Source organism: Myripristis murdjan, chromosome 4 (genome assembly GCF_902150065.1).
Source record: "Myripristis murdjan chromosome 4, fMyrMur1.1, whole genome shotgun sequence".
NCBI classification, from domain to species: Eukaryota; Metazoa; Chordata; class Actinopteri; order Holocentriformes; family Holocentridae; genus Myripristis; species Myripristis murdjan.
The window spans coordinates 20,816,884-20,842,344 of NC_043983.1; the positions used below are offsets into that span (position 1 = coordinate 20,816,884).

General features: G+C 41.1%; 1 protein-coding gene across 2 annotated transcripts in view; it reads left to right on the plus strand.

The window, feature by feature from the left end:
* Nucleotides 1-686: 686 nt before the first annotated feature.
* The window catches only part of LOC115358310 (pre-B-cell leukemia transcription factor 1), a 53,958-nt gene continuing 29,183 nt past the window's right edge, over nt 687-25,461 (plus strand). For both annotated transcript variants that reach the window (XM_030050223.1, XM_030050224.1), the window contains exons 1-2: nt 687-1,294; nt 2,707-2,780. In XM_030050223.1, coding sequence (XP_029906083.1) covers nt 1,107-1,294; nt 2,707-2,780 — 262 coding nt within the window. In that variant the 5' untranslated portion in view covers nt 687-1,106. The remainder of the gene's footprint in view (nt 1,295-2,706; nt 2,781-25,461) is intronic.

A 25,461-nucleotide genomic window follows, 5' to 3' on the forward strand; every position in this document is an offset into this window, starting at 1 on the left:
CCAACATACCTGAAAAAATAAATAATATGTATGTACCCCAGCTCTAAGCGTAGTGCACAAAATACGCATATTTGCACAGACAATATCATGCTCATATGCCATGTATAATGTCATGATAACATGTGGTATCAAACTGAAATGTTAATATTATTATTGGTATTGCAAAAGTGTTTTTCATTATGTGATGATTCCCATCAGTGAATGGATTTTCCCTGCCATTAATCTCAAAACACATTATCTAAGTGATAATTTTCACAAATGAAAGGGAGCGGTCAATTGTTTTGATTAGTGTAACTTAGATAAATCTGTTTCTTGGCAATGGCATGGAAAATGAAATGGTCTCCTGTGGAGCAAATGGGGGATCTTGCTGAGGTCAGAGGGGGAGACTAAAGCAGACCTCTTGTGTCAGCCGCTATTATTTATTTGGAGTTCAGGCTCTATCCATCACAGTGTTGCCACTTCACACTGTCTCTCTGCTTGTAAGGCAGCCACATCTCCCAGCTTCTCCTCTGCTGCATCCACCTTTACAGTCCAATGATCGACGTTTCATGAGAGGCACCTCAAGGTGGGGCTAAATGGTCTTATATTCCCAATCATGTCGCGTAGGCGGAGTCTGACTCTCATGCTCTTTGCTATGTGCTGCGTGCCCAGCCTGTACTGTACATGACAAAAGCAAGAGGATGGAGTGAGTCAAATTAACCCACACTTCTTATTTCTCAAAGCCACTTTTTTAATCACGACGTAGTCCGCTTGGCAGAAAAGGGGGGGCTGAGGTTTGGTTCACTGCACCACATTACAGAAAAACGTGTCCTAGTTCATATTTGAAGTGTAAACCAGCCTATCTCTTTTTACGCACACCCTACTCCAGTGAAGGCAGCAGCAGTTCAGATCAGATTTCACATTCAGCTCCGACCAGCTGGGAGAGAGACAGCCAGAGCAAGAGGGCTTGTTTCTCCGCTTCCCTCCGATACTCCGCCGTCTTTGGCGAGCTAGCCGCGCCAGAAAAGCGCTGCGTGGACCCGGGCGTACGCAATATTAACGCGCAGTCGGGATATTTTTTTGCAGGATTTCAGCGAGACTGACAGAGAATTAGATAGAGGGAAGAGATGGACGACCAGCCGAGGTTGATGCACTCTCATACGGGGGTAGGCATGGCAGGGCACCCCGGCCTGTCGCAGCATATGCAAGAAGGCACTGGAGGAACAGACGGCGATGGAAGAAAACAGGACATTGGAGACATTTTACAGCAAATTATGACCATCACAGATCAAAGTCTGGACGAAGCCCAAGCCAGGTAAGGTGGTATCGATATGCGCCGATTCACAGACTCGTTCACTGGCTGTGTAACGAGATGGCAAACTAGAAAATTAAATTTTAAAAATAAAAAAATTAAAGAAAAAATTCACTTGCGAAAATTCAGGTTTAAAATACAGCGCGGTGCTCATGGAAGTGAATACGCACAAGCGCTTGGCATAGCCTGGTCCAAAAGCAGACAAAAACAGCGGACAACAATGATGGCATCTACTGCATCACTTAAACTTAAATCACTAGTTTTGTTGCAGATTTAAATAACCCGACAACCATGCTCCGCAAAGAGAGAAATGGTGTGGCATCAGATCTGACACACAAAGTAACCTCTTTTGAATTATTATTTTGGTGCTTCTTGGTGTTACATGCCGATGTGTGCCCAAGACTATTTTTGAAATAGAAACCTGAACGCAGTTAAAGTGCATTTTTAAAGACAGCACCAACGGAGCTGATATTTTACGCACTAAAAATATGAAATATAATTATCGAGTCTGCCTGAAGTGACTCAAAAGTCCTGCGTGGCGTGTTTATATCGTGGTGGACAGATACAATGCAACTTTATTACTTTTGATTTAAAAAAAAAAAAAAAAAAAAAAAAAAAAATCAAGGTTTCATACATTTTGTGGCATCCATATTAAAGTGAACACATTTACAAGTAACAGTCAAAATGTTAAATTATGATTCTAAATTTAAATTTTTACATCTTTTATGTTTTTTTTCCCCTCTCGACACTAGGGAGCTTACAGAGATAAAAACAGCCAATGGTCAACCTTAACCACGAAGACATTCTATGTCTTAATTATATTACTTATGTAGTCAATAAGGCAACACATACACACACACACACACACACACACACACACACACACACACACACACACACATATATATATATATATATATATATATATGTATACATACACACACACACACACACACACACACACACATAGACACACATATGTACATGCAACATATACATTCATACATGATAGCCCGAGAGTAGCGGGCGTTGTTGTAGGTTAACAATCATTAATTAAATTACTGTCTTAGTATTATTTTTACATTAGTGAGTCTATAATTACTATCTGTAGTTAAAATGTCTCGAGCTAAAATAGGATTACAATAATTATGAGGCGCACATGCTATATATATATATTCCAAACAGTTGTTATTATTAAACTGTGTCATAACGGTTGTAATTTTTTATCACCTGTTCCCTCTAACCAAGTAACGTGCAGCAGCATGTCGCTATCTGCAGTACAGTGGAATACAAAATGATTATTATAAAGCCTTGTGTACATAATTTAGTAGTAGGACAGGCTATAGATGTAGCTTATCATATAGTTTTCTCTTACTTGCACCGAGGTTACTTATGAAGCCACTTTTATGTTTCAGGAAACATGCTTTGAATTGTCACAGAATGAAGCCTGCTCTTTTCAATGTCTTGTGTGAAATCAAAGAAAAAACAGGTAAGCTGAAAATTTCACTGAAGTTGAGTTGCTTTCAGAGTGCTGTAACTGTGCTGGGAGAAGCTTGGGATGGGGGACATATCCACTGCACTGACAGGAGTGTTGTGTCTGTATTGTCTAGCAGAGCAAGTAAGTCTCCTCTAGCAGGTAAAATGCACCCAAAATAAGAAATTCACATATTATTTTTTTAATAATGGTAATACATTGTGCTAAAAAACAAAAGAAAGAAAGAAAAAAAGCCAATAATGTGAGAAGCATAGTAACACTGCAGTGTGGGCGATTTTATTCATCAAAGGGTAATTTGCTGTTCAGATTGAAATTCACATTGAAGAACTTGATGCTGGACATGCAGTCACAACACAGTTTTCCATATAAATTTCACTGACGTGTCAGACGTGTTTCCTCCTTCCTAAATACTGCATGTTTTAACTATTACACAATGGGAACTGTGGACAATTACCTGTGTAACAGTCCTTATCAATTATTGTGTCAAAATATGAATAAGGTTTAGATGCTATTGTTGGATAATAGAGAGTATTGAGCAAAATTGCCACATGCATTGTGATGTCTCCCCTTGTGAGTTAACTGTCAAGTCTGGTGAATATGTCTCATTCTATTCTGGATTGTGTCTCTCTATTAAAGCAGTTGTGAGAGAGCATGTCACCAGAATAATTGCTAGAAGAGAAATAACATAACATAGGAGGCGTAAGTCATGTTTCCAAATCGTTTTCCCCGTGACATTTTTGAAATTGGCACAGATAGAATTCAGTGCACTCCAGATTGATAGCTTGCATCTCATTTTTTATTTTCCCCTCTTTAGACTGATGTGCTGTAGGACTCTTCAAAACTCAGAGTGGAGAGACTTGCCATAGCTGGGCAGTTTAATGTCAAAGCCAGCCTTTTTTTTCTCTATGTTTCACACTCATTAGTGCGTGAAAATAATGGAACGGGTAGAGGATAAATGAGATATCATTTTCATTATCTCCAAAGTTACACTCGCTCATACTTCACCCTTGGTGGAGGTGATGCCCAGAGTCGATAATATTCTTCCTTTGTTTGTGATGCCACCCCTTGCATGATGTGTTCATTTGTGTTTTCACTGAAGGTTTCATTGAAGTTCACCTCTGTGCCTAGCCTCAAGCCCTGTAGTTTATCTTGAATTGGCCACTGCCTCAGGAGAGCAGGGGGCCTTTTGAAGCCTGCTGGCTCTCTCTTCTTTTTTGTTGTCTTGGTAGGTTTTTGGAGGGGGAGTGACACAGTTATGCATAGTGTTTTACTCCCTGGCGCTTCTCGGAGTTCATCCAGAGTTCGACTCTGCTGAGAGTACAAAGTAACTTGGACCTCTTCCTGGCTGCACACCCATTCTTTTCTCTTTCAGCTGGCAACCCATAAATACATGGTGCAGGTTTTGGAGCTTTACAGGAGAGATATGGCGCTTGTCTTATTTTTGCAGACTTTACATGGCAAATACATATTAGCACTGAAAGCATTTAACTGGGTGCTTAATGAAGATTCCAGTTAACTTTGGTGCAAGTTTTATTTTTTTTCCCAGTAACCTTTCACTTTTTACTACAGTTTATACTGTGCTGTTTATATAATTTAGCTATAATGCTGAGGTTGATTATTTTTGTCACTTATCACTTGTGGAAAGTTTGCAAAATAATCAACACAAATTTAAAGAGTCAAGAAAAGTTTTTTTTTTGCCTCTGACACTGGGAACATGTTTCATGTTTAGCATGTGTAATTAGTTGTTTCTAGGCTTGCTGTCAAACTGTACAAAATCATTATCACAATCACCACTGCTGAAAGTTTCTATGTTTGAAGCAGCATTTCAGCTTTCTTAGTCCAGATAAGTAAGACAATGCGTTCACCTCAGCACTCAGTGTAAATAAAACTTAGAGTGCTTTCTTGCGTACAGACTTTTTCTTCTGCTTTCAAATTGTCTTTAAGCATTTAAATTCTTGATGGTGTAATCAATATGGATCTCATTGGAGTATTTTTACAGTCTGTTTGAGCTCAAAAGTATGTAAACATTACTGTCAGTGGCTGGATGTTGCAGATTTATTTATTTATTTATTTTTTAAATGATAAAACTGATCAAGACAGGCTTTATTATAGTCATGCCTCAGGAAAAGAGGCTAGTCCTCAACCGAATCTCAGCAGTAGTCAATTAATTGCAATTTTTGTAGAAAGTCGCAGCATTTTGCTCCCCCTAGTGGTTCAGTCTTCTTCTGAAATCAAATTAAATCATATGAATATATTTATTTGTCATTTTTATCTAATTAGGTTTTAGTTTTGGTTTAGATTGTCTTCATTTGCAGCAATTGAATTTTATTTTTGATAACTAAGGCAAAACACAAAAGGAGGCTATCTTTGAGTGAATGTCTGAAAAAAAAAAAACATTGTTTTTTTTAACTTAATTTTTATTAGTGCTTATTAACACTAAGCCCGGTTAATTATTATTATTTTTTACAGATCACAGACAGGTTTTTCCCTCCACAGTAGATTGATATTTTTATTTTATTTTTTCTAAACTGCTTAGCTCTTGTCTAGTCTAACTATAATGATCCCAGCACTTTCTGTATTATGTGAGGAACCAAGCTAAGTTGAGTTTCTGTCCTCCTTTGTGCTGTTGCCTGCTCTCAAATGGAGAGTTGAGTTCAGATCAGCCAACACCAAGGCTTCAGCGACTTCTCAAAGTTGCACATTTGGCACTATAACTTTTGCCATAAAAGCATCTAACTTTTCTTTACGTTTTTTTCTTTTCCTTTCTTTTTCTTTCCTTTTTTTTTTTTTTTTTTTTACAGTGTAGAGACAGTCTTTAGTCATAATTCTGCTGTTCTGCTGTGTGTATTTTCCATGGCTGGCTGTCCCCAGAGCAGCTGACAGCACCTGCAGGACACAATGCCAGTGTTGATCTAGGGCCTGAACTTCTGACCCACTCTGTGTATTTTTACTGGGATGCAGTGAGGGATGGCCAACAGAAATATTGTGCAGTATAAACAAGCACAATGGCGCACTTACGCCCCAGAGGAAAGGAGAAGGAAGGAACACTTTATTTAAACCAGTGCATCTTTTTCTCGTCTCTGTCTGTCTCTCTCTTTTTTTTTTTTTTTTTTTCAGACACTGGCTTCGTCTTTGCCCAGTTTCATTCCAAGCATATTTTGGTTGTCTTTTTTTGCTTGAAAGGAATGTTACTTTTCAGAGGCCATGCATGAGGTTGTGTGAGTGTGTGTGTGTGTGTGTGTGTGTGTGTTTGTATGTGTATAGGCAAAAGAGCGCAGTTGTTTGTCAGAGCTCTTGGAGCAAGGCAATTGTGGGCAACACAGTAGATTCTGAAGAAGAGACTGAGCATAAAATTATATTAGGTTTACTGTGTGTTCATGTGTGTGTGAGAAGTAGAGGAAAGGTAAAAACAGCCCTGGATTGGTTTTGTCTGTGATAGTGTATGTCCCAGCAACACGAGTGTAGCCTCTGTTATGAGAGGTTCTCACAGGGACTTTCCAAAAATATATCCAAACAATTTGACTCCACTGCTGTCGGGCCGTGAAACCTTAACCTTCCTTTAACTGGGCTCTTTAACTTAACAGGCTGGTAAATTTGGGAATTTAAAATAAATATAACACAACAATCAATCTATCAACAATCTCTAATCTACAGTTTTCCATCTATCTATCTATCTATCTTTCTATCTATCTATCTATCTATCTATCTATCTGTGGTCATAAGTGGACATGGGTTGTATGTATTTTACAGGTTTAAAGATAACATATTGTTTTCTTTTTCTTTTATTGGAATTGTAAAGCAGGATTGTTTTCTGTTCTTTTTCACCATCAGTTTTTTATGATTGATGAAAAGACCTCTTTAGATAAGCAAATGCTTGACAAACTGATTTGGAAAATGAGCTGCCTTGACCTCTGTAAACACTTCACCAACATCATAAATCTCTAGCAGTGTCAAACAAAACCACTCCTTGACTGAGCTGCTCAGTAAATGCGGTGCTCTGACTCGCTGTTTAATTTTTTTTCTCTCAACCTCAACAAAAGGCCAGCTTTCTTGTGGCCTGTGTTTGAACAGTGTAAGGTTTCAAGCCTAGGGGATCCTCGATTTATAAAAATGACTAGCCAAGTGATGTAATGTTATTTTTTGAAGGGTGAAAATGGGGTGTTTTATAGAGGGCAGCAGAGTAATGTTTGACAGGATGAAATGAGCCAGAGATCTGATTATGGAGGGTGCATGGAAGCCTACACTACATTGACTTGTCAGTCCATTGAGATGCTTGGCGTTTGACTGTTTGTATTGCAGAACCAAGAGCTCGGCTGTACCCAGTATGTTGTTGTATAAACAATTTTCATCAGCCTTTATAATAACCAGGAAACTGGTGTGATTTCCAGACTTGAAATGTAACATCTGCAGTCATTTTAACATGTGTTTTACACCTCTAGATTGGCAAAGGGGTGCATTGTGAGTTTTCCAGTGAAAATGATGCACATACAACACTGTATGGTTCTGCAGCCACGGCTCAAATCACAATCATCTCGTGAGGACTGTCTCTGTCCAACAGGATGAGGTTTTTGTGGGGCTTGTTGAGAGCCATGCTCGACGTAGACTCTCAGGTTTGCAACAGTGTGTGGTGTTCTCCGTCTACGGCGAGGAGATGTAGATGTCTGCTCCGGTGCACAGCGTTGTGTCACAGGGCTGTGCGTCCCCTCTCGTCTCTATCACTTGGCGGACGGAGAGATGATTCTAATACGTGCAGCTTTTGTCTCCCTCTTATGCTTCCTCCTTGATGCTGATACAGCAGCATTCAGGGGAGAGAAATGCCAAGCTAGCCACCACAGCTGTTTCCCCAATCTCACTGCTTAATCATCCACTGAGAGGAAGAGCCAAAGTCTAAATCTGCTCAGAGGATGTAGACAACTGGGAAAATGGGACAATGTGTCTTTTGATTAACCATCATAAGGCTGTTACTGACTTTTTATTGTATTTGATGCAGAATCATAATCTCAGTATCATCAGTGAGTGACAGTATTGTAAATGGTGTGTTAATACCATTACAGTATAGAACAATGTGGTTACATTATACATTATGCAAATTGTCAGTCGCCTAATTGATACATGTTAATCATATTAAGGAGCTTAATTATAGGAATCTTACTGTGCTGCGATTTGGTAATTAACATTGACATCACATTTACAAGGAAAGTGATCTATTTTTTTTCCAGGATAAGTTTTTCTACCACGATAGTTTTCTCTTATCCTCACCAGGGTGAAAAGGAAGAGCCGCCGGTTTCTGGTCTTTATTTGCGAACAGATTAATAATTTTTGTTAACTATTGTTTTTCTCACTTTGCTCAAGGGCATTGGAATGCTGTTCATAAAAAATGACATTTTGCTCATGGCAGCCCTGCAAGTGTGGAAATTGCAGAACGAAAGCAAGATCCAAGCGGACTTGTAAATGAGCATAGGCCTCAATCTTTCACCAGAGTGTAGACTCCTGTACTCAAAGCCGAGAAACGATTGCTTAAATATCACTGTTCCGCCATTTACTCTGTCCAAGGGTCTGTTTGCAATCTCAGTCCCTGCAGGTTTGGTCTGCCTTTTTTATACTGGCTTCCTTAATATGTTACGAATTTAATCAAGTCCGCAAATTTGTTATGCACGTTAAATTGAACATGCAATGGCACATTTGAATGTGGTTGCCATACCAACCCCCCAGGAGTTCATTTTCCATAATGTAGTGTTTGGAATCTCATTTCCTCCACTCTCCCCTGCTGCTACTTGCAGACGCCACCTCCAGGCTTCCACTGTACGTATGCTATGAAAGAGCCTGGGCTGCCACAGCTTTCAAACACTGAAGAGAGAGAGAGAGAGAGGGAGCGAGAGAGAGAGAGAAATAGAGGGAGAGAGGGAGGGAGAAAGAGAAGAGAGAGAGAGGCCTCTCTCCACGTAGTGGAAATGACACAAATTAATATACACTACTTAAACCAGACCAAGATTAATGGTTCCCTTTCGCTGCAGCTTAGTCCCACTGTCAGTTGCCGGGTGCTCGTTGGACAAAATCAACACTAATCAACATTTATTCCACTTTTGCCCTGGGCCCTCAGGAGTCTGGCAGGACTGCGTGGCCCCCCTCCACTCCCAGCAATCCACCCCTCCCTTCGTCCGTCTCGCTACGCTTTTCACCTCTCATCCAGCTCCTCCATACATCACCCTCCTCACACCGCTCTGCTCCTCAGAGGAGAGTGCGCCCCCTCCTATCAGGCCACATTAGACTCATGATAGATTTTCTCTTTTCATTTGCATCTGATATTTAACACAGTAAAGCAGTTGCTCTGTCACATTACAGTACAAGAGTGTGTGTGTGTGTGTGTGAGTGTGTGTGTGTGTTTGCCCAAATGAGTGTCCGTCTGTATTTTTTGAGCAGTAATTCCAGTCAGTAGTCTTATCTTTACCCAGTCGCCATTGCATTATCAGCAACAGGATATGCATTCACTATTCTCTTCTCAGTATCAGGTATATATATAGTAGAGTTTCTTGAAAGCATCATTAAGCATTCAGATTCCCCATTACTGAGCTCTGCCTACATCTCAATACTGAACAGTTACCTCAGAAAAACACAACATATCATAGGACTATTTTTGCAGTTGCTCACATTACACACACCTGTATGTAATATCCTTGCTGCGTTCAGTGTGTGTTTTTTTAATTTTTGGTCATCACTGACTGGCAGTAGTTGTATCCACAGATGCGCTGACTATTCTGTCAGCTGCAGTAGCACCTCTCTTTGCAGGGCAACATTAAGCATCCCGCTAAGGCTCATAATTGGCCAAGCTAATGCATGTTGCAATTCCACTGCTGCTACTCCTCTCTTTGTCATTCCACTGGCTCAGATAAAAAAAACATACTCAGAGGGATGATTATTAAGAAATATGCTTTAAATTAAATGGTGTCTATATTTTAGTCATAAATGTATAGGAAAAATGGCATACCCAAACAAAATGCACACCATTCTTACAGAGAAGATTGACTGCATTACTGGATCATTATTTTAAAAAAGAATATTGTGCTGTTTTATCTTTGAAATATCATTGTACTTACCAGTGTACCAGTGCAGATCTGTGTTGGCGAACATTTCCTCACACATAAACAGGAGTTTGTCACACCTCATAATTTGTGATTTCACACCGATATGCTGCTCCATGCAAAATAATAAGTTAGAGAACATGGAGAATATGAGAGTGATGGGTGCAGGAAAATTTTGTGAGGCTAAACAATGCATTTTTATGATTTAGAACTCCAGCACAGCATAATAAAGCTGCAAAATACACATACATAAAAATGTCAATTCTTAAGTTGAGTGGTACACCTGTGTCAATTGCTGTGTAGAAATTCTATATAATTTTGCTATTTCAGACTTAGACTGTTATTGAAAGCAGAAAGCATGTGCGTGAGGCATAGTTAAAAGTCGCAGCACCGTCCAGTATTCATTGGATCCCTTTGAGTTTGGAACTGCATCCGTCCAGCATCCGGTTGACAGACATTCTCGTCAGTCTAAAGCCATAATCCATCACAATGAACTGAGCACTTTCCATTTTATTCATAGCCAAAAAAAAAAAAAAAAAAAAACAGTCCCTTGCTCAATTCAGGCAAAAGCTTTGATAAGTGACAGCAAGTTCCTGGATAAGTACCATTGTTGAATTGATGCACGCCGTAAGAAACATATGGGTTTTGTGGGACCCGATAGCTGCAAAGCTTTGTTTAACAAATACTGTGTACCAACTTAAAATACCTCAGTGAGCCGGCTCGTCCTGGGCTTTTATGACTTTATCTGAACAACATCACATGGCATTTCAAGCTACATGAATTCAGTGGTCTTAGCTCCAATTTATGAGCCATGGAATGTAAAATCGATCCAAAGATAATATGATATTGAAGTGCAATAAAAGAAGAAAAAATTAATGGTATTTTGCATGAAGTATCTTTTTAAATCATGCTTTTTTGTCAGTAAATCTAATTTGAAAGTAATAAATTCATACAGTTTTTCATCCTTTCTTTCATTCATTCATTCGTTATACGTATTTGCCATTCAGGGTAATAGGGAGATGGATCATATCCCAGCATGCACTAGGCAGAAGACAGGTGAACACCCTGGACAGTTGCTGAAGTTGTTTAATTCATTTAAATAGCGTCAGATATGTCAGATGCACACAATCCCATCTTAAGATAGAATTGTACAGTTTGTTCCTGTGTGATAGCTGCTGCCTGTTCTCCTATTTTGCCAAGATATTCAGCGCAGTGTTGTCCATCTTGTAGGATTGCATGGCCCGAGGCATTGTCATGGCACCAACTGGCCTCATTGGAGTGACACCAAGTGCTTTGTCAGCTTTGTGTCTCAGGTGCCAACCGGAGCCTCCCAAAATAAACTGTCATGCAATGTGGCAGGACAGAAAAATATAGAAGGACCATGTTGGGCCCTGTGCCCCCTGAAAGGAAACAAATGTTCCATAGCAGAAATGCATTGTGGTTTTGGACGCCTTCCCAGCACCGACACCAGTGACATGGTGGGGAACTTTTAAGCATGGAGTGTGATCGTCTGCACCATCAGCAGGGGTCACAGTAAGTGGGATCAAAGATACAAAATGAGGACTAGGAGTTTCTCTGGATTACTCAAAATTACCTGATATGACATCAACATAGTCTAAAATAACATTTTTTTAAAGGTGATTTTATTTCATCGTGGACCTGTTAGAGTTTGACAGCTCTTTGTTATTTGCAGAGATCCTTCTCCAGAAATAGCTTATGCTTACTGTAGTTAGCTCCTCTTCCTGTTTTATAAATCGTCTGTCATTTTCTCTCTGCGGTGCAACACTACGCCAGGAGAGAGTAAACAAAGGATGTGCAGTTGGTGGAAGTCACATTCAAACTGATGCGAACGGGTGCAAAGGGGGGAGCATGTGGCAAGTCGTATGCAGAAAACCTTACCCAATCTTCAAATCGTGAACACTGGCCATTTTTGCCTTGGGGCAGTGTGTCCTGGAGCGTGCGATGCCTGTTTGATCTCAGTCTGGCCTGGGTGCCCTTCACTCCAGCACCATAGCTGCCATGACATTTTTATGACTAGTGGACTGAAGTAAAGGTGGGAGTCACAAAGGCTTGAAATGGAAGTTCAGTTATAACCCACATAATGAGGGTCCAGCAGCTAATCATACAGACAAAGGAAGGCTTCTGTATCCTGACAGAGAGAGCGGTAAGGTACAATAGGAAACTGCTGCAGGGTATCAAAGCAGTGAGGACGTATAATTATGTTACACTAAACATGTACTCAGACTTGACTGTAGAGCTGAATAGGTTGTGGTTTACATGTAATACCAGTTGAAGGTAGCACTTTACAATAAAACTACCCTTATAAAGGCTAAAAAGTGGTTTATAATTAGGTTATTAACAATCTATAAATCATTAGTAAACCAGTTACAATGGTTTTCATACATCTATGCTGGGTCACTATTTGGTAAAATCAAGTTACTGCATCTGTTCTGTTAAATCTCAGATCTTGCTTGTAGCTTGCTTGATCTTGTCCCTTTGTCAGTCAGCCATCCTTGGTATCTGCGTAAAGCTATGAAAACTGTGTTATAACTTGTTTATAATTGTTTAAAATGATTCATAAATTGTTTATGACCTCATTATAAACCACTCATGAATCATTTATAGGGTAGGCTTATTGTAAAGTGGTACCATCAACTGGTATTACATCTAAACTGTGACCTGTTCATCTGTTTACAGCCTAATTAATAGCATAATTATAAACCATTCATAAACCCATTCATAAATAAAGAGGTGTCTTATTGTAAAGTGGTACCCAGCCGACCGCCCTGTCATTGGCTGTCCCATTGATGACTTCCTGTTGCCAGTGCAGCATCTCCTACCTCTGCTGTAAAGAGGTTGTGTTGATAAGTTAATATTCTGACAACAGAGATGAGATAAAGAGGTTTTAGGAGTTTGGAGGATAGCATAACCTTGATAAAATGCTCATCTCAATGACATTGATTTTCACCATCCATCTTCATCTGATATGAAGTATGCAAATGGTGCCATCGGCTGGGAGTAGACTACAGTGCTGTTAAATGGGCCATTTCAAATGTTCTTTGTACCATGCTGACTTCCAAAATTCACTATCATCCAATTCTGTGCATGTTGAAGCCTTTTCAAATACTCTCACTGTCTTCCTTATCTTATGTCTTGTGTTTCTTTTACCTGCTGATCCTCTATCCACCCTTTCTCCCCCCCTTTTTCCCTTCTTCCCTTCCCCAGCTTCTTCTCTTTCCCTCTCCTTGCTTGCCATACAAATTAGGTATACACTGACACTGTCAGAATGGCTACTCATGAAATATTAACAGCTTGTAGAGAATTTTACATTGCTACATTTCTCTTCATTTTTAACTATGTCAGCACAGGCTGTGGAACATTTATTTGTGTGAGTTCAGGACAGGCTATTACCCTACTAGCTTTTTTTTTTTCTTTGGTTTTTTAGATGATATCCATCAACCCACTATCCACCTGCTAGCACACCTTCAAATATCTTCCTGTGCAAATGGAAATGCTACAGGGTTTCATCTATGTTTATTTACACCCATCTTGTGAGCATGGGCTCCAGTTGTTTTCTGGTTTGGATTCATTTAAGATCTTGGTTGTAGCAAGGTGTTTATTGCTTTACGAACCTAGCAATTATCCTTTTATGAGAAAGCTATGACCAGACACTTTACATCAAACCTCGCTCACACACACTATATGGATAGTTGTTAAAATGCCTACATAATTGGCTAGTACTGAACAGATGGCATTTGACATCACATTTTAGTTACAACCTTAAATGACTGTGATAAACAAATATGTGCGTCCAATTAGAAGTCGAGCATGTGTGAGACCAGTATTACCACAACATAAAGGAGAATCTTACCAGCCATTTAAGGGATTGTTCTTCATGTCTGTGAGGCATCAGCTTTTCAGGTTCATCTGTAGAATGCTAAAATGGTTTTCTTGCCTCTTTTTATCTCACCACTTCATGACTGGTCTCCAAGCACACTGAGCCCAGTGGGCGGGGATGGCCTCCCTATCTGCCTTTTTGTTGGATGGCCCCTATAAAGATGGAGCTGTCAATCATCTGCAGGCTGCCCAAGTCCTGAGGAGCAGCCTCTGTTTTCATGGAGGGACTGGAACAATGACTTTTGTTGTCACACTTGCCTTTCTGTTGACCGTTTTCACAGTGTGTTGCCCGTTTATTAAATTCATCATTTCAGTTTAAATGAGGGTAGAGAGGCACACACAGGTTAGTGAAAATAATTGAATTGATGCAATCTTGTGTTGGAAGGCCAAGTCATTTAAATCCTGTGACTGAGGTTACATGCTTCTTTAAAATAGTAAAATGCTTGAATGAATTATGCAGGATACAGCAAGGGGCCACTTTAATGTGCCTTGTTCCTTTTCTTTGCAAAGCACACATTTAAAAACAATAAAAAATGCATTTTTGATCACACTTTTTTTTTTGTTCTGTAAAACAAGATAAATCAACTGACATCCTATGAAGTACATGCAGGCTATAAAATATTATTTTTGTGATTGCTTTGTTGCTGTAAAAAAATAAATGGAGGAAAATTAGTTAATGAGGTGTATCCTCCTCTCTTATCATATGTGGCTGGGGCTTCCTCTCCCCTTGACTAATGATGATGTGTGGCACAGGTAGCTGTCAGCAAGGCATGATTAATTAAAAGGAAAACTAGGCCAATTTGTCATATTGTTCTGACTGTGGTCAGAGAGCAAGGCAAGTTGCACTGGTGACGCCTCCCCACCCATACTGTACCTAGACATTCTAAACGTATTTGCAGCTGCAGCTATTTGCAAGAGGTCTCAGCAGCTCTGCAGGAGTGTTTATCAGTGTCTCTCCTTGGACCGTCTCAACACAGACCCGATAACAATTAGAAGACGTCTGCTTTCCAATGGTGCTTAGAAATATGTGCATGCCAAGCGAGGCTGACATAATTAAGAGCAGTGGCAAGCCATAGTTTGGTAGAGGCAAGAGGGCATAGATCCAGCAAAGATGCGTGTGCTTTGGTAAATTTGAAGGCTTAGGAAGGGGTTGGAGAGCACACAGGTAATGAAGGCAGAGTGGAAAACAGCGTACTGACGTTGAAATAAAGGTGGACCTAATGTTTTGTATTTGTATCTTTGAGGGCCATCCATGCAGCAGGGATTGTTCTGAAATCAGCTTTTCATGCGCTGAACAGTGCATATATAGGCTGTGGCTTCTCAGCTGCCAGTGGTGGGACTAACCACAGGCCCAGCCAGTGCAGAGAGCAGACGACTTGTTTGTGTTGGACTGCAGTGTTGCTCCCAGCATGCAGCCTGGCCCTTGTCAGTGGCCCTGTCATATCTGTCTCAGGCCTGTCCCGACAGCCAACCCGGGTTCCCACGTCACAAAGGGGGGCTTGTCCTAGGAGAGACAGGTGTCAGCACCCACCAGCACCCCACCCCCTCTCGTCCAGGCAGATGCCTGTTGCAACAGTGCCACACATTTGAAGCTGAGCAACTTGGAAAGAAGGGTCATCTCTGCCGCCCATTCACAGTCCCCATATCACAAGAGACCGGAGTCCCATCACTGTGTGAGAGTGCTCATGTCAGATATGGAGCATCCACCAGAGGAGACTGTCCCAGTCCAAAAGCATTACAGACTAGGGCTACGTACTGACTGACTGACATAGTGACTGACAGCTTTATTGTGTCCTTTGAGGAATGGGAATGAAAGGCACTCATGAAGAGGCCTTACAAACACAGACCATACTCAGTCATGCACAGTAAGAATTGCTTGTTCCCATGTATACATTGTTATTTCTTTGTATAGCCGCCATATCTCTTCTCTTGGCAGACAAAGTTCTTTTGTATGTATTGTTTAAACGTAGCGTCAAAGAAATTTTTTTTTTACATGCTTGCTACCAACCGTTGGGGGATATTACCTTTAAAAATAATGTGCTACATGACATTGCTACTGCCATTAAACGCAGCATGTTACATTATAATGTTACTGCCATTAAACATAACCTGTTACATCATAGCATTATCTGTTGAGAAAAGTGTTTAAATGTCACTAAAATAGAGGCACTTTGAAATGCGTCTTAACACTATAGCTACTATATTGCATAGCTGTCTATGGCCTGTAATTAACTCTGCGAGGTAATAACAGCAATAACGGACCCATAAATTTAAAAAGGGGGAATACGTAGAAAATGTTAAAGCTGTGTTCATCCCTGCCAGATATAATCAGCAGTAAACACACGTAGCTTCTGTGCAGAAACAACAGTCAGGGATTTTATTTTATTTTGTTTTTGTGGCAGCCAAAGAATGACGATAAAAAATAATGTCATTTAATGGCTTGTTTGTTTGAATAAGTAACAAAGTACTTGATTACTCAAATTGAAAATTGAATGCATTACACGTCTTGTTACCTCAAAAAAGAGAGTCAGAGTGCTCTAACTTGTTTTTTTGTAACACATTAACACCAGCACTGCTTGCTACAAAGCTCTTAAACTGTTGACATAACCCCAGGGAATCAAGAATTAGGAATTTCAAAAAGGGGTTATTATGAAAATCACAAGTTGTAATTCAGAGTAGGTGCAGGCTAGGGGGCTACGATGGCAACAGTGGCTCTTTCTGTTCCTTTATTCTGTGTGCCACTGACATCTGTAATGTAGCAAATGGAGGGTGGGGGTGGGAATGTGGAGAACTGAATGCCACTTTAAACTCAGGCTTTTGGATTTTTTCAAGTGAAGCCCAAGTTATGGATTGGGTTTCACAAAACATCACTTTGCAACCTGCTTTGTATGATGAAAGACAAAGAGAGAGAGAGATGCCAAAAGGTCTGTCATTTTAGAGGTAATTTTGTCCATATTCCCCTGCTGTTCTACCTGCCAGTGCATGACATTTTTATTCAAAGAAGTGACATGAAATAGTGAACGCCAAATGACTAATGCACCCATTTCCCTCTAGTTCCTGCATCTTCATACTGTATGGCTAGCATCCCTATTTTCTCTCCATGTATTATTTTCGTAGTCATCTAAATTGATCCATGGCGAAGCCAGACAAAGATTGCTTTATATTTAATGTCTTTCACCAGGCACATTAAGAGTGCAGTTTGTATGGGGGTGCTGTGACATTAATAATTTAATTGCAGCCGTGTATCTGAATGCCGCGGGAGCGTCAAGTGATGGATATTTTTAATGATATGAAGAGTGAAGCCCAGAAAGATCAATGAGAGCACGCACACATGCGCGCACCCACACTCGCTCACGCAACCTCACGCACACACACACACACATACACACAGTGTCAATGTGAATCTAAGGGCCTGGTGAGGATGATTGTGCTCCCACACTAATATTGCTTTGGTCCATAAGCCGTCTGGTCTGATCTTATGGGCTGAAGGTCTCCGGCCCAAATGACTCTGTCCCCTTTGCTGAGGCTGTCAGAACTGACAGTCCTCATGTTTATTTCATTTTGCGTCTGGGCTGTCTCGTTTCCCTATCCTCCAATGTCATTAACGCTCCGAGCCAGGACCCTGCAGTGGCGCGCCTAATGAATTCCTCTGCGGCTCCTCACTCCCCACCTAGTTACCCCAGCTCAAGGTGTCAAATTAAAACAGCCAGGGAAAAGAGAGAGGAAACACTTTGTGTATGTATGTGTGTATGTATGCCTGTCTGCATGTGTGTTATTAAATATTTGTCACTGTATTGCAATGCTTGTGTACACAAAAAGGGATTTAGGGTACCAATTTGTTTTGAGAGGTTAGGAGCGACGGTGTTTATATGCCGCTGACCATCAAGCAGGGGTGGATAGAGCACTGAAAATCTACACCCTTACTTTCATAAAAGTGAAGCGAAAAATAAAGCAAAAATTGTGATTTGGGAAACCTATTCAAGTAAAAATAAAAATACACTTGGTTAATGAACTACTCAAAGTACAAATGACTTTGCATTTTAATAAAAATTGGCGTGTGAACCAGTGCAAAATAATGAATAAACAGCTCTTGTTGAAAAAACATTTTTAATGATTTAGGAAGCAGTTTGGCTATGCAAACAAATAAAGATACACAATTACGATATCACCACAGTCCCACTCTTTCCATGTATTCCTCTCCACCCCTCCCCCTCCATGTCCTCCTCTGTTCCAGAATGAGCTAATTAAATGAAATAAAAAAAAAAAACACACTCTTAAAAATAAATGACATAAAACAGTATAAAACTAGCTTTATTTTCACCTCGCTAGCTCATCCAATGTTAAGTGCCACTTACCTCACCGCAAACACTTCATTCCCTAACTGTTGTTGTTTTTTAAATTTTGGTAAAACTCGTGGAACCTGGTGTGGCTGGAGATTTTTGCCAGAAAGACAGGTGCTTCTTTTTGTTCCACTTTGCGAAGGGCAACTGGGCGTCCGTGGTGCTTCTTTCGCTAACCCCACGTTCAGAATGCAATATGGCTCTATAACAAAGTTTCAAATATAGCCAAGTAAAAAGTTGTCTACTGGCTAAAAAATTCATTCATTCATTTTCTAAACCGCTTATCCTCACTAGGGTCGCGGGGGGTTGCTGGAGCCTATCCCAGCGCTCTCAGGGTGAAGGCAAGGAAACACCCTGGATAGGTCGCCAGTCCATCGCAGGGCTGGCTAAAAAATATGCAACTAAAGAGTATAAAGAGTAGAGGTACAGATTTAAAACAGAGAAAAGTTAAAAAAAAAAAGCTTGTTACTCCATGTTATCTCACACCTCTGCCATTAAGATATTGTCAATGAAAGAGAGGGAAGAGGTGCCATGGTCAGAAGCAAAGAGAAAATGATCTTTTTCCTTTGAGGAAAACAGTCAGCAGCAAATTAAAATGGTACCGTGACTTTAATGTGAGAGGATCATATCACCAGAGAGCTATTCCTGATGTTGACACGTCGTCTTAACCTCCTTTTGCTCTCTGCTTTGCGTGATAATCATCTGTTACTTGATGACAAAAAAAAAAAAAATAAAAATTGCTGCATCTAACATTTAGAATCTCTCAGATAATTTGGTAAATGAAATCACCAGCAGTGAGGGTGCCTGGGTGATTGCTAATTGTGCTTATTTAGTTGTCATTGTGATAAGCGTAACGAAGCCAGACGTGTTATTGAGCTGTGAGATGGGAGTGGGGAAAGCGTGCTTCCTCAGACCCACATGATCACACACTTTGTGATGGAGCCTGTATGTTGAGCATTCAGCTATCGTTTATATGGGAAATGTGCAACGTTAATAATGTTTTGATTGATCTGAAGCTTGTTGTTTTTATATTACGACGTAGATTGTAATGTCATTTTGCTTGTAATTCAGTAAGGCAAGCTATTGTTATAATGGCTGGCTTTTTCCATAATGTTTGGGATGCTACAAGCTTTGTGCTGCTTTATGATCATATAGGGTGATTGCTGGGGCTAAGCGAGGCCAGCGCTGTGATGTATGTGTACATTTCCCAGTGGAGAACCCTTCAGAAATGACCACAGTGCTGCCGCTGCCAGAGTGTCAGAGGAGCAGGCCTCCCTGTGTGGCTCTCTCTATTTCTCTGACAGCACCAGAAGATGGAAAATGGTGTCAATCAATTCATCAGAGCAACACGGGTGGCTGTGCTGAGAGGAGAGCTGGGGGCGTGGTAATGGCAGCATAGAGGAGGAGCGCAGCAGATGATTATGGTTCCCTGCTGCAACTATTTCCCCTCGCTGCTGTAGCTGATGCGGCAATGCCTTAATGGACTAACTGTACACCCATCGTGCCTTAGCTACAAAGACTATGGAGTGTCCTTAGTGGACCACAATGGCAGTTGTTGTCTTGCGAGAGTGTCCAACTTCTCTGCAGGTCTCCCTCTCTGCATGCGCTACAGTTACAGCGATGTTTTGGATCACCTTGGCACTCATAGCCCACGGCTTGTTAGACTGAAAGAATGTGCTGCGTTAATTAAAGATATGTAAATATGCTTGAATGGGCCGCATTTTCACATTAGGAGAGATTTGCGGAATCGGCGCTGTAATATATTTTAATTAAGGATTAATTAAAAAATAATGGGGATTTTATTTCGCCTGGCAGACTGCGTTTGGACGTGATGCAGGCGTCTGCTGTGAGCTCATCAGTGGAATATTGAGCACCTTGCTTGCTTTGCAGGAGCACTGGGAGACTCTCAAGGTCTCCTGAAGACAAAAAGCTCTGCCCCCTCATCCTCTTTGAAAAAAAAAAAAGAAAGAAAACAGACACATTTACCGTGGGAGGGAGTGGCCAATGCGTTGGCTTAATTAAATTTTTTTCAACCCCCCCATCCTCACCCTCACCCATCCTCCTCTCTCTTCTTCGGCTGGCAGAGCAGCAGAGTGGCTCTGAGACACGGAACACTAGTTGTGCTGGCAATTATGTTAATGGGATGCTATTAGGCCATGATTCCGTATGAGCGATCGGGGAGAGGAAGAGCCCCGGCGGCAGAAAACGATAACGGAGCGTGCGCCTCGTTGATACCGCTCCAGCAGGATCATTTGCATAATGAACCCTCCCCACTAACGAGGGGTGTGGCCTCGACACTGAGCTACTTAGAAAGCTCAGGAGTCGCAGCGTGAGGCAAGCCGACAGTGAAAGCACAATGTGACAAAAAGATTCATGGACTTCACTAGTCATTGCAAAACCCATTTTGGCAAGAATGTTACTGTAGCATGCACAGTTGGTTCCTTTGCAAACCCGGCATAGAGGCATTGTTCATGTTTTTTCTTTTAGTGCTAGACATGACAATGCAATTTCTTTTCAGTGCATTCTTTTTCTAAAACATTTATTAGAGAATTTCCATATTGCTTACTGTTTGGTCAAGTTCAGTCATGCATTTTGGATTGGCTAAAACTGAAGTTGTTTTTACTGCTGATGTACAGCTGATCCACATAGCACTGTCAATTATGGCAGTTATAAGAACTCGTCAGCTTCCTGTAATTAAGAAATCAATCATTCATTGTACCTTCTTCATCCGTTATTCCTTTTTTTTTTTTTTTTTTTTTTTTTACCTCGCCCTCATTCTTTTGGTAGTCAGATTTTGCACCCTGAATGCAGCACGCGCACACATACACACAGATGCGCGTGCACACACACACACACACACACACACACACACACGCGCGCACGCACACACAGACACACACATACAAAAGTTCATAGGCATACTCACATACACACACACTGGTGAATTTTGGTTGCATGATTCACGAAGCGTTAAGAAGGAAACTACCTTGGGGCACCAAAGCCCTGTGGATTCCCTCGGTAGCTAAAATAAAAGGAGTTGAGGAGGGATTTCTCCAATTCACACTGCTAAATTTTCAAATATACACTTTGTAGCCTCCTTTTTGCCATATTAATACTCACTGAGGCTATGTGCTGATGCTATTGATCCCGATCCTCACAATTTATTATTAATTTGGTTGCACTGCGCAACATCTTTATTTATGCATCGCTCCTCTCTCTTGCTGTCTTGATGTATTATTTGTGCATTGCTGTGTGTCCACACAGTGTGTGTATTTTCCTGCGGTATGGCCTGTCGTCTTTAGACACAGCCTCAGGATTTGATCAGAATGATCTTGGGGCCCAAGGGAAGACATTAAACACCCAGAATGCCCCTCAGGCTGCTCTCCCTCCTCTCTTTCTCAACCTTTCATTCTCCCTTAATGAGAACTCCTCCTAATTATTTCAGTGGCTGGAGCGTGGGGACACAGCCAGAGTTAGATCCCCTGTGCTCGGACGTGACTGCTATGCTGATGAAGGCGGGGGATCAATAATTTAGGCCCTAGCCTTAATGGCGGGGTGAAGAGAAACCAATACATCTGAGTCAGAGATTACATTTTAAAGGCACAGCCAAGCTCAAGTCGGGCTGCTGGAGTTAACTAGAAACCGCTGAATGCTTCTGCTGTAAACGGCTGACACATTTATGTTTGCTTGAATCCTTATCACATTAGCTCAAAAGCTAAGTCTGTATCTAACTACTTGTTTACCTAGCTCTGTGTACTGTGTACATCCTCTATTAAATTATCGCAATCTGCACTCTGAAAATGCCTTACTTGCCAAATAATTTGTGCTTCAAGTGCATGAGGATATAATTGATTTAGAGGCATTAATATTGACAGTATCGTACCATGTTGGTGTTCATCCCTCAAACTCTATGGAGAATAATGGTCCTCCGAGCATGTTGTTTTGGTCATCTTGCTTTAGAGGAGGCACACATAATCTTTAAGCGTATAGAGCCTCAGCTCTACGAAGCCCCTCCATATCCCTCTGGGGAGGCATCCATGCATCTTTTAAGGACTCTTCACATCAAGAAGGCCTGAGTAGAGTACCCTGCAGTCTCTCCCTCAATTATTAAAGCTCGGATTTTGATGCTCTGTTTTAACTTAGACTTGGAAGAGAAAAGAAGGGAGCCACATGCAGAGGACAGTAGCCCAGCCAAGCCTCACATCCCTCCCGTGAAGGCAGAAAAAAAATATGGTGACAATTTTCTATGGCAATTTATTAGAGGATTCTTTTTTTTATGGAAACTTGGAGGATGTTGTGAAACATTCATATGGATTTCATATTGCAGGCCATCCCTCTTCAAAAACAGAATGATTCACCATGGGTTGTATTACAGTTTTGCAGCGCTCTCTGTACACTGGGAGAGTGTGATACAAAAAAAAGGACTGTGTGCAATTATACAGGGGACACATTTGCTCACAATGTTTCTTTTGATTGATGTGTGAGGGCTGTGGTTTGAACTGTAACGCAGTCCAAATGGCTGAGATTGAAACGTTAGTTATTGACTTAGCCTGACAAACAATAACACCAACAACAGACATCATCAGCGGCACTAGGCTGTACCGTAGAAGTGGAAGAAATGAGTGATGAACCAGCTAAACATGAGACAGGATCTCGCGTTATTTTCATCATCACTTTTAATATAAGAAGATTTAGTTATTGGGTACAGACTCGGGGGGTCCGAACCCCACTCGGTTTGATTTGACGTCGTTGTTTATTTTTTCAGTGATGCGCCAAGGAATCCAAAAAAATTTGTTTGGCTCACGGCAATGGCATTCATATATAAACTCCATCCATTGTCTCTCTGAATTGTAGCTGTCTCTAACTGCGATTAAATATTGATATCCATGTAAACACTCATGCCATATTGAGTAGTTTATTCAGAGTCACAGTTTCCCTCTGCAGTGTGGAATGAGCTGCTATTAGGTTGAGAAATAGGCTCATTGTTTCTGGCCTCACTGTTGATTTATGGTGACAAAATAAAGTGTTCTAACACCGAATTGAAATTAAGGCTTACTGATTTCCAACTAAGGTGTCAATGACTTTGAATAAATCCTTCTGCTAGTACAAGCAAACATGTATGTCCATGGTTTGTACTTCACGTGAGGCCGTTCTGAATGGCGATGGCTGTCGGAGTAATTTAATATTGTCTTCCGCAGACATAAATATTCTCTGGTTCGGATAAGACAGAGGATTAGTACAGGGTAATTGATACACAGACAAGATTTACGCAGCATCCACAATCAATCAACACGGCACTGTATAAAGTGGCTTATTACATTGAAAGGGACTCATGTCTCTGATTGCTCCATTTGCATGAGTGTTGTCCAAAGTGTGGCCTAAATGCTTGCAAATGGAGGTTTGGAGGCTGTGGCTCTCCTCTACCATCTGTGCATTCATTTGTATTTCCTTGTGTTCTAGTTAGCTAAAAGGTAAATGTGTTTTCTCTTCATCATTGCATGCCTTTTTCAAGCGTTCTGAAATGCTAATGTTCTACATCAGGCAAATTGAGAGTCTACAGTGTCTTACATACTGGATCTTATCCCCAGATTAGCTTGAGGCTCAGTGGAACTCACTACCACCTGCGTCTTTCATCCTACACAGCAATAGATGCCACATACTGAGGAAATAGTACTGCAACAGAGACACCCCCGTTTCCTCTCTCTTTCTTTTTCTCCCTTTGTCTTTTTTTCCTGAATAATATATCTCCTGCCAGCCCAGCTTTTTTTTTGCTTTTTTTTCCTCGGCGTTTGCCTGATATCTCAGGGTCAACTCAATGGCTATGTGAAATAGAAACATTATAGACTCTTACTGTGAGACGTTATTCTCTGATGCATAATAGAGGGGGAGGGGAGAAGTGTGTGTGTGTGTGTGTGTGCGTGTATGTGTGTGTGCATGCTTGCATGTGTGCAAGTGTGTACATACTGTATACCATGAGCCGTGTCTGAAATGCCATGCTCTTGGGAGAGGGAAGCTATCCACATATAAGAAATGAATGAGGTAATGTGCTGGGAGGTAATGGGTTTATGCAACATACTGGAACAGAGAAGCTCATTAGGAGACTGGAGACTTAACCCCAGTGCTGCCTGCCTTTACTCCCTTTGTCACTGTAGACTAGAGGAAGCCAGGGAATTTAGGCTGGAGGGGGAATCCATTTTGGGAGATGGAATTCAATACTCGGAGCTTTCTGGAGTCTTAGCACAGAGGCACAGGTGAGTTGCTCTGTGTGCAAAGTGGCCTTTTCGTGAGGCAGCAAACAGCGGCGTCGCTTGGCGAACAATCAATAGGAAGCAATTCGGTCTCAATACTATATGTGTGATGTGTAAGATGTGTTAAACGTGTAGAACAATCATGGTCAATAATGGTATGGATCTAAATCCTGACATGTGCAGGTCACTGGGTCCTGTGTCTCTTCTGTTTGACTCGCTGTACCTGTTATCGCCTGCTAACTAAGGGCACTTGAAGGTGCACGTCCCATTTAAGATCGTCTGTGGGAGTGAGTGTACACACAAGGCAAACACTTGAATGTTTTGATAGGGATTTTGTAGTATAGCTATTATAGTATTTTGTTGATAGTTGCAGACAGTGAACACAACATGGAGCAATTTTGCTGGCCTGAAAATCCAAGGATGGGCATTCTGCCATCCACAGTGTTATCACACATCACTGGACAGCACATCAGCTGACTAAAGTGTGCTCCGTGCACACGACACAATTTTGTCGATATTGTAGCACAGTATATAACACAGGTTGATTGTGTTTTCCTTGTGTGAGAACGCAACATAGTTTACCTCTTTGGGGATTGTCTCTTTTTCTGCAGTGCTTTTCGTAAGATTTGTCTGGCAAGCAGACAGGCAGGCAGGCAGGCGTCACCGGGTTTCTGGCCTGTGTGGAGGCAGAGTTTCCGGTCTATTTCCAGCGCTGCGTGTTCATTCTAGGTGACTGGGGGGACTGTGTGTCATTAAAGGCCCGTCCTCTGCCTCTACCCAAGTGTGAAATGCTGCGCCTTAGAGATGCTGGTCTGCTTTTGTTTGTTCGACCAGTTTGTCGCAACTCGGAAATCCTGGACAGAAGGTTAGCGCCACTTTAAGAGGTCAAGAACATGCTGCGCTGTTTAAATTCAAGATTTCTGTTGCATTTCTTCCATGAACTGCAACTTATGGGTATATGCTTAAATATCACATGCATAATTTTGAATTGCCCAAATTTGATTAATTCAGACTCCACGGATCTGTGCAATGAATAGCCTAAATTGTACAGTGTAGAAGTTTGCCATTTACTCAAAGGGGACCCAGTGCTGTCAAGTTAGAGCAATGAGCC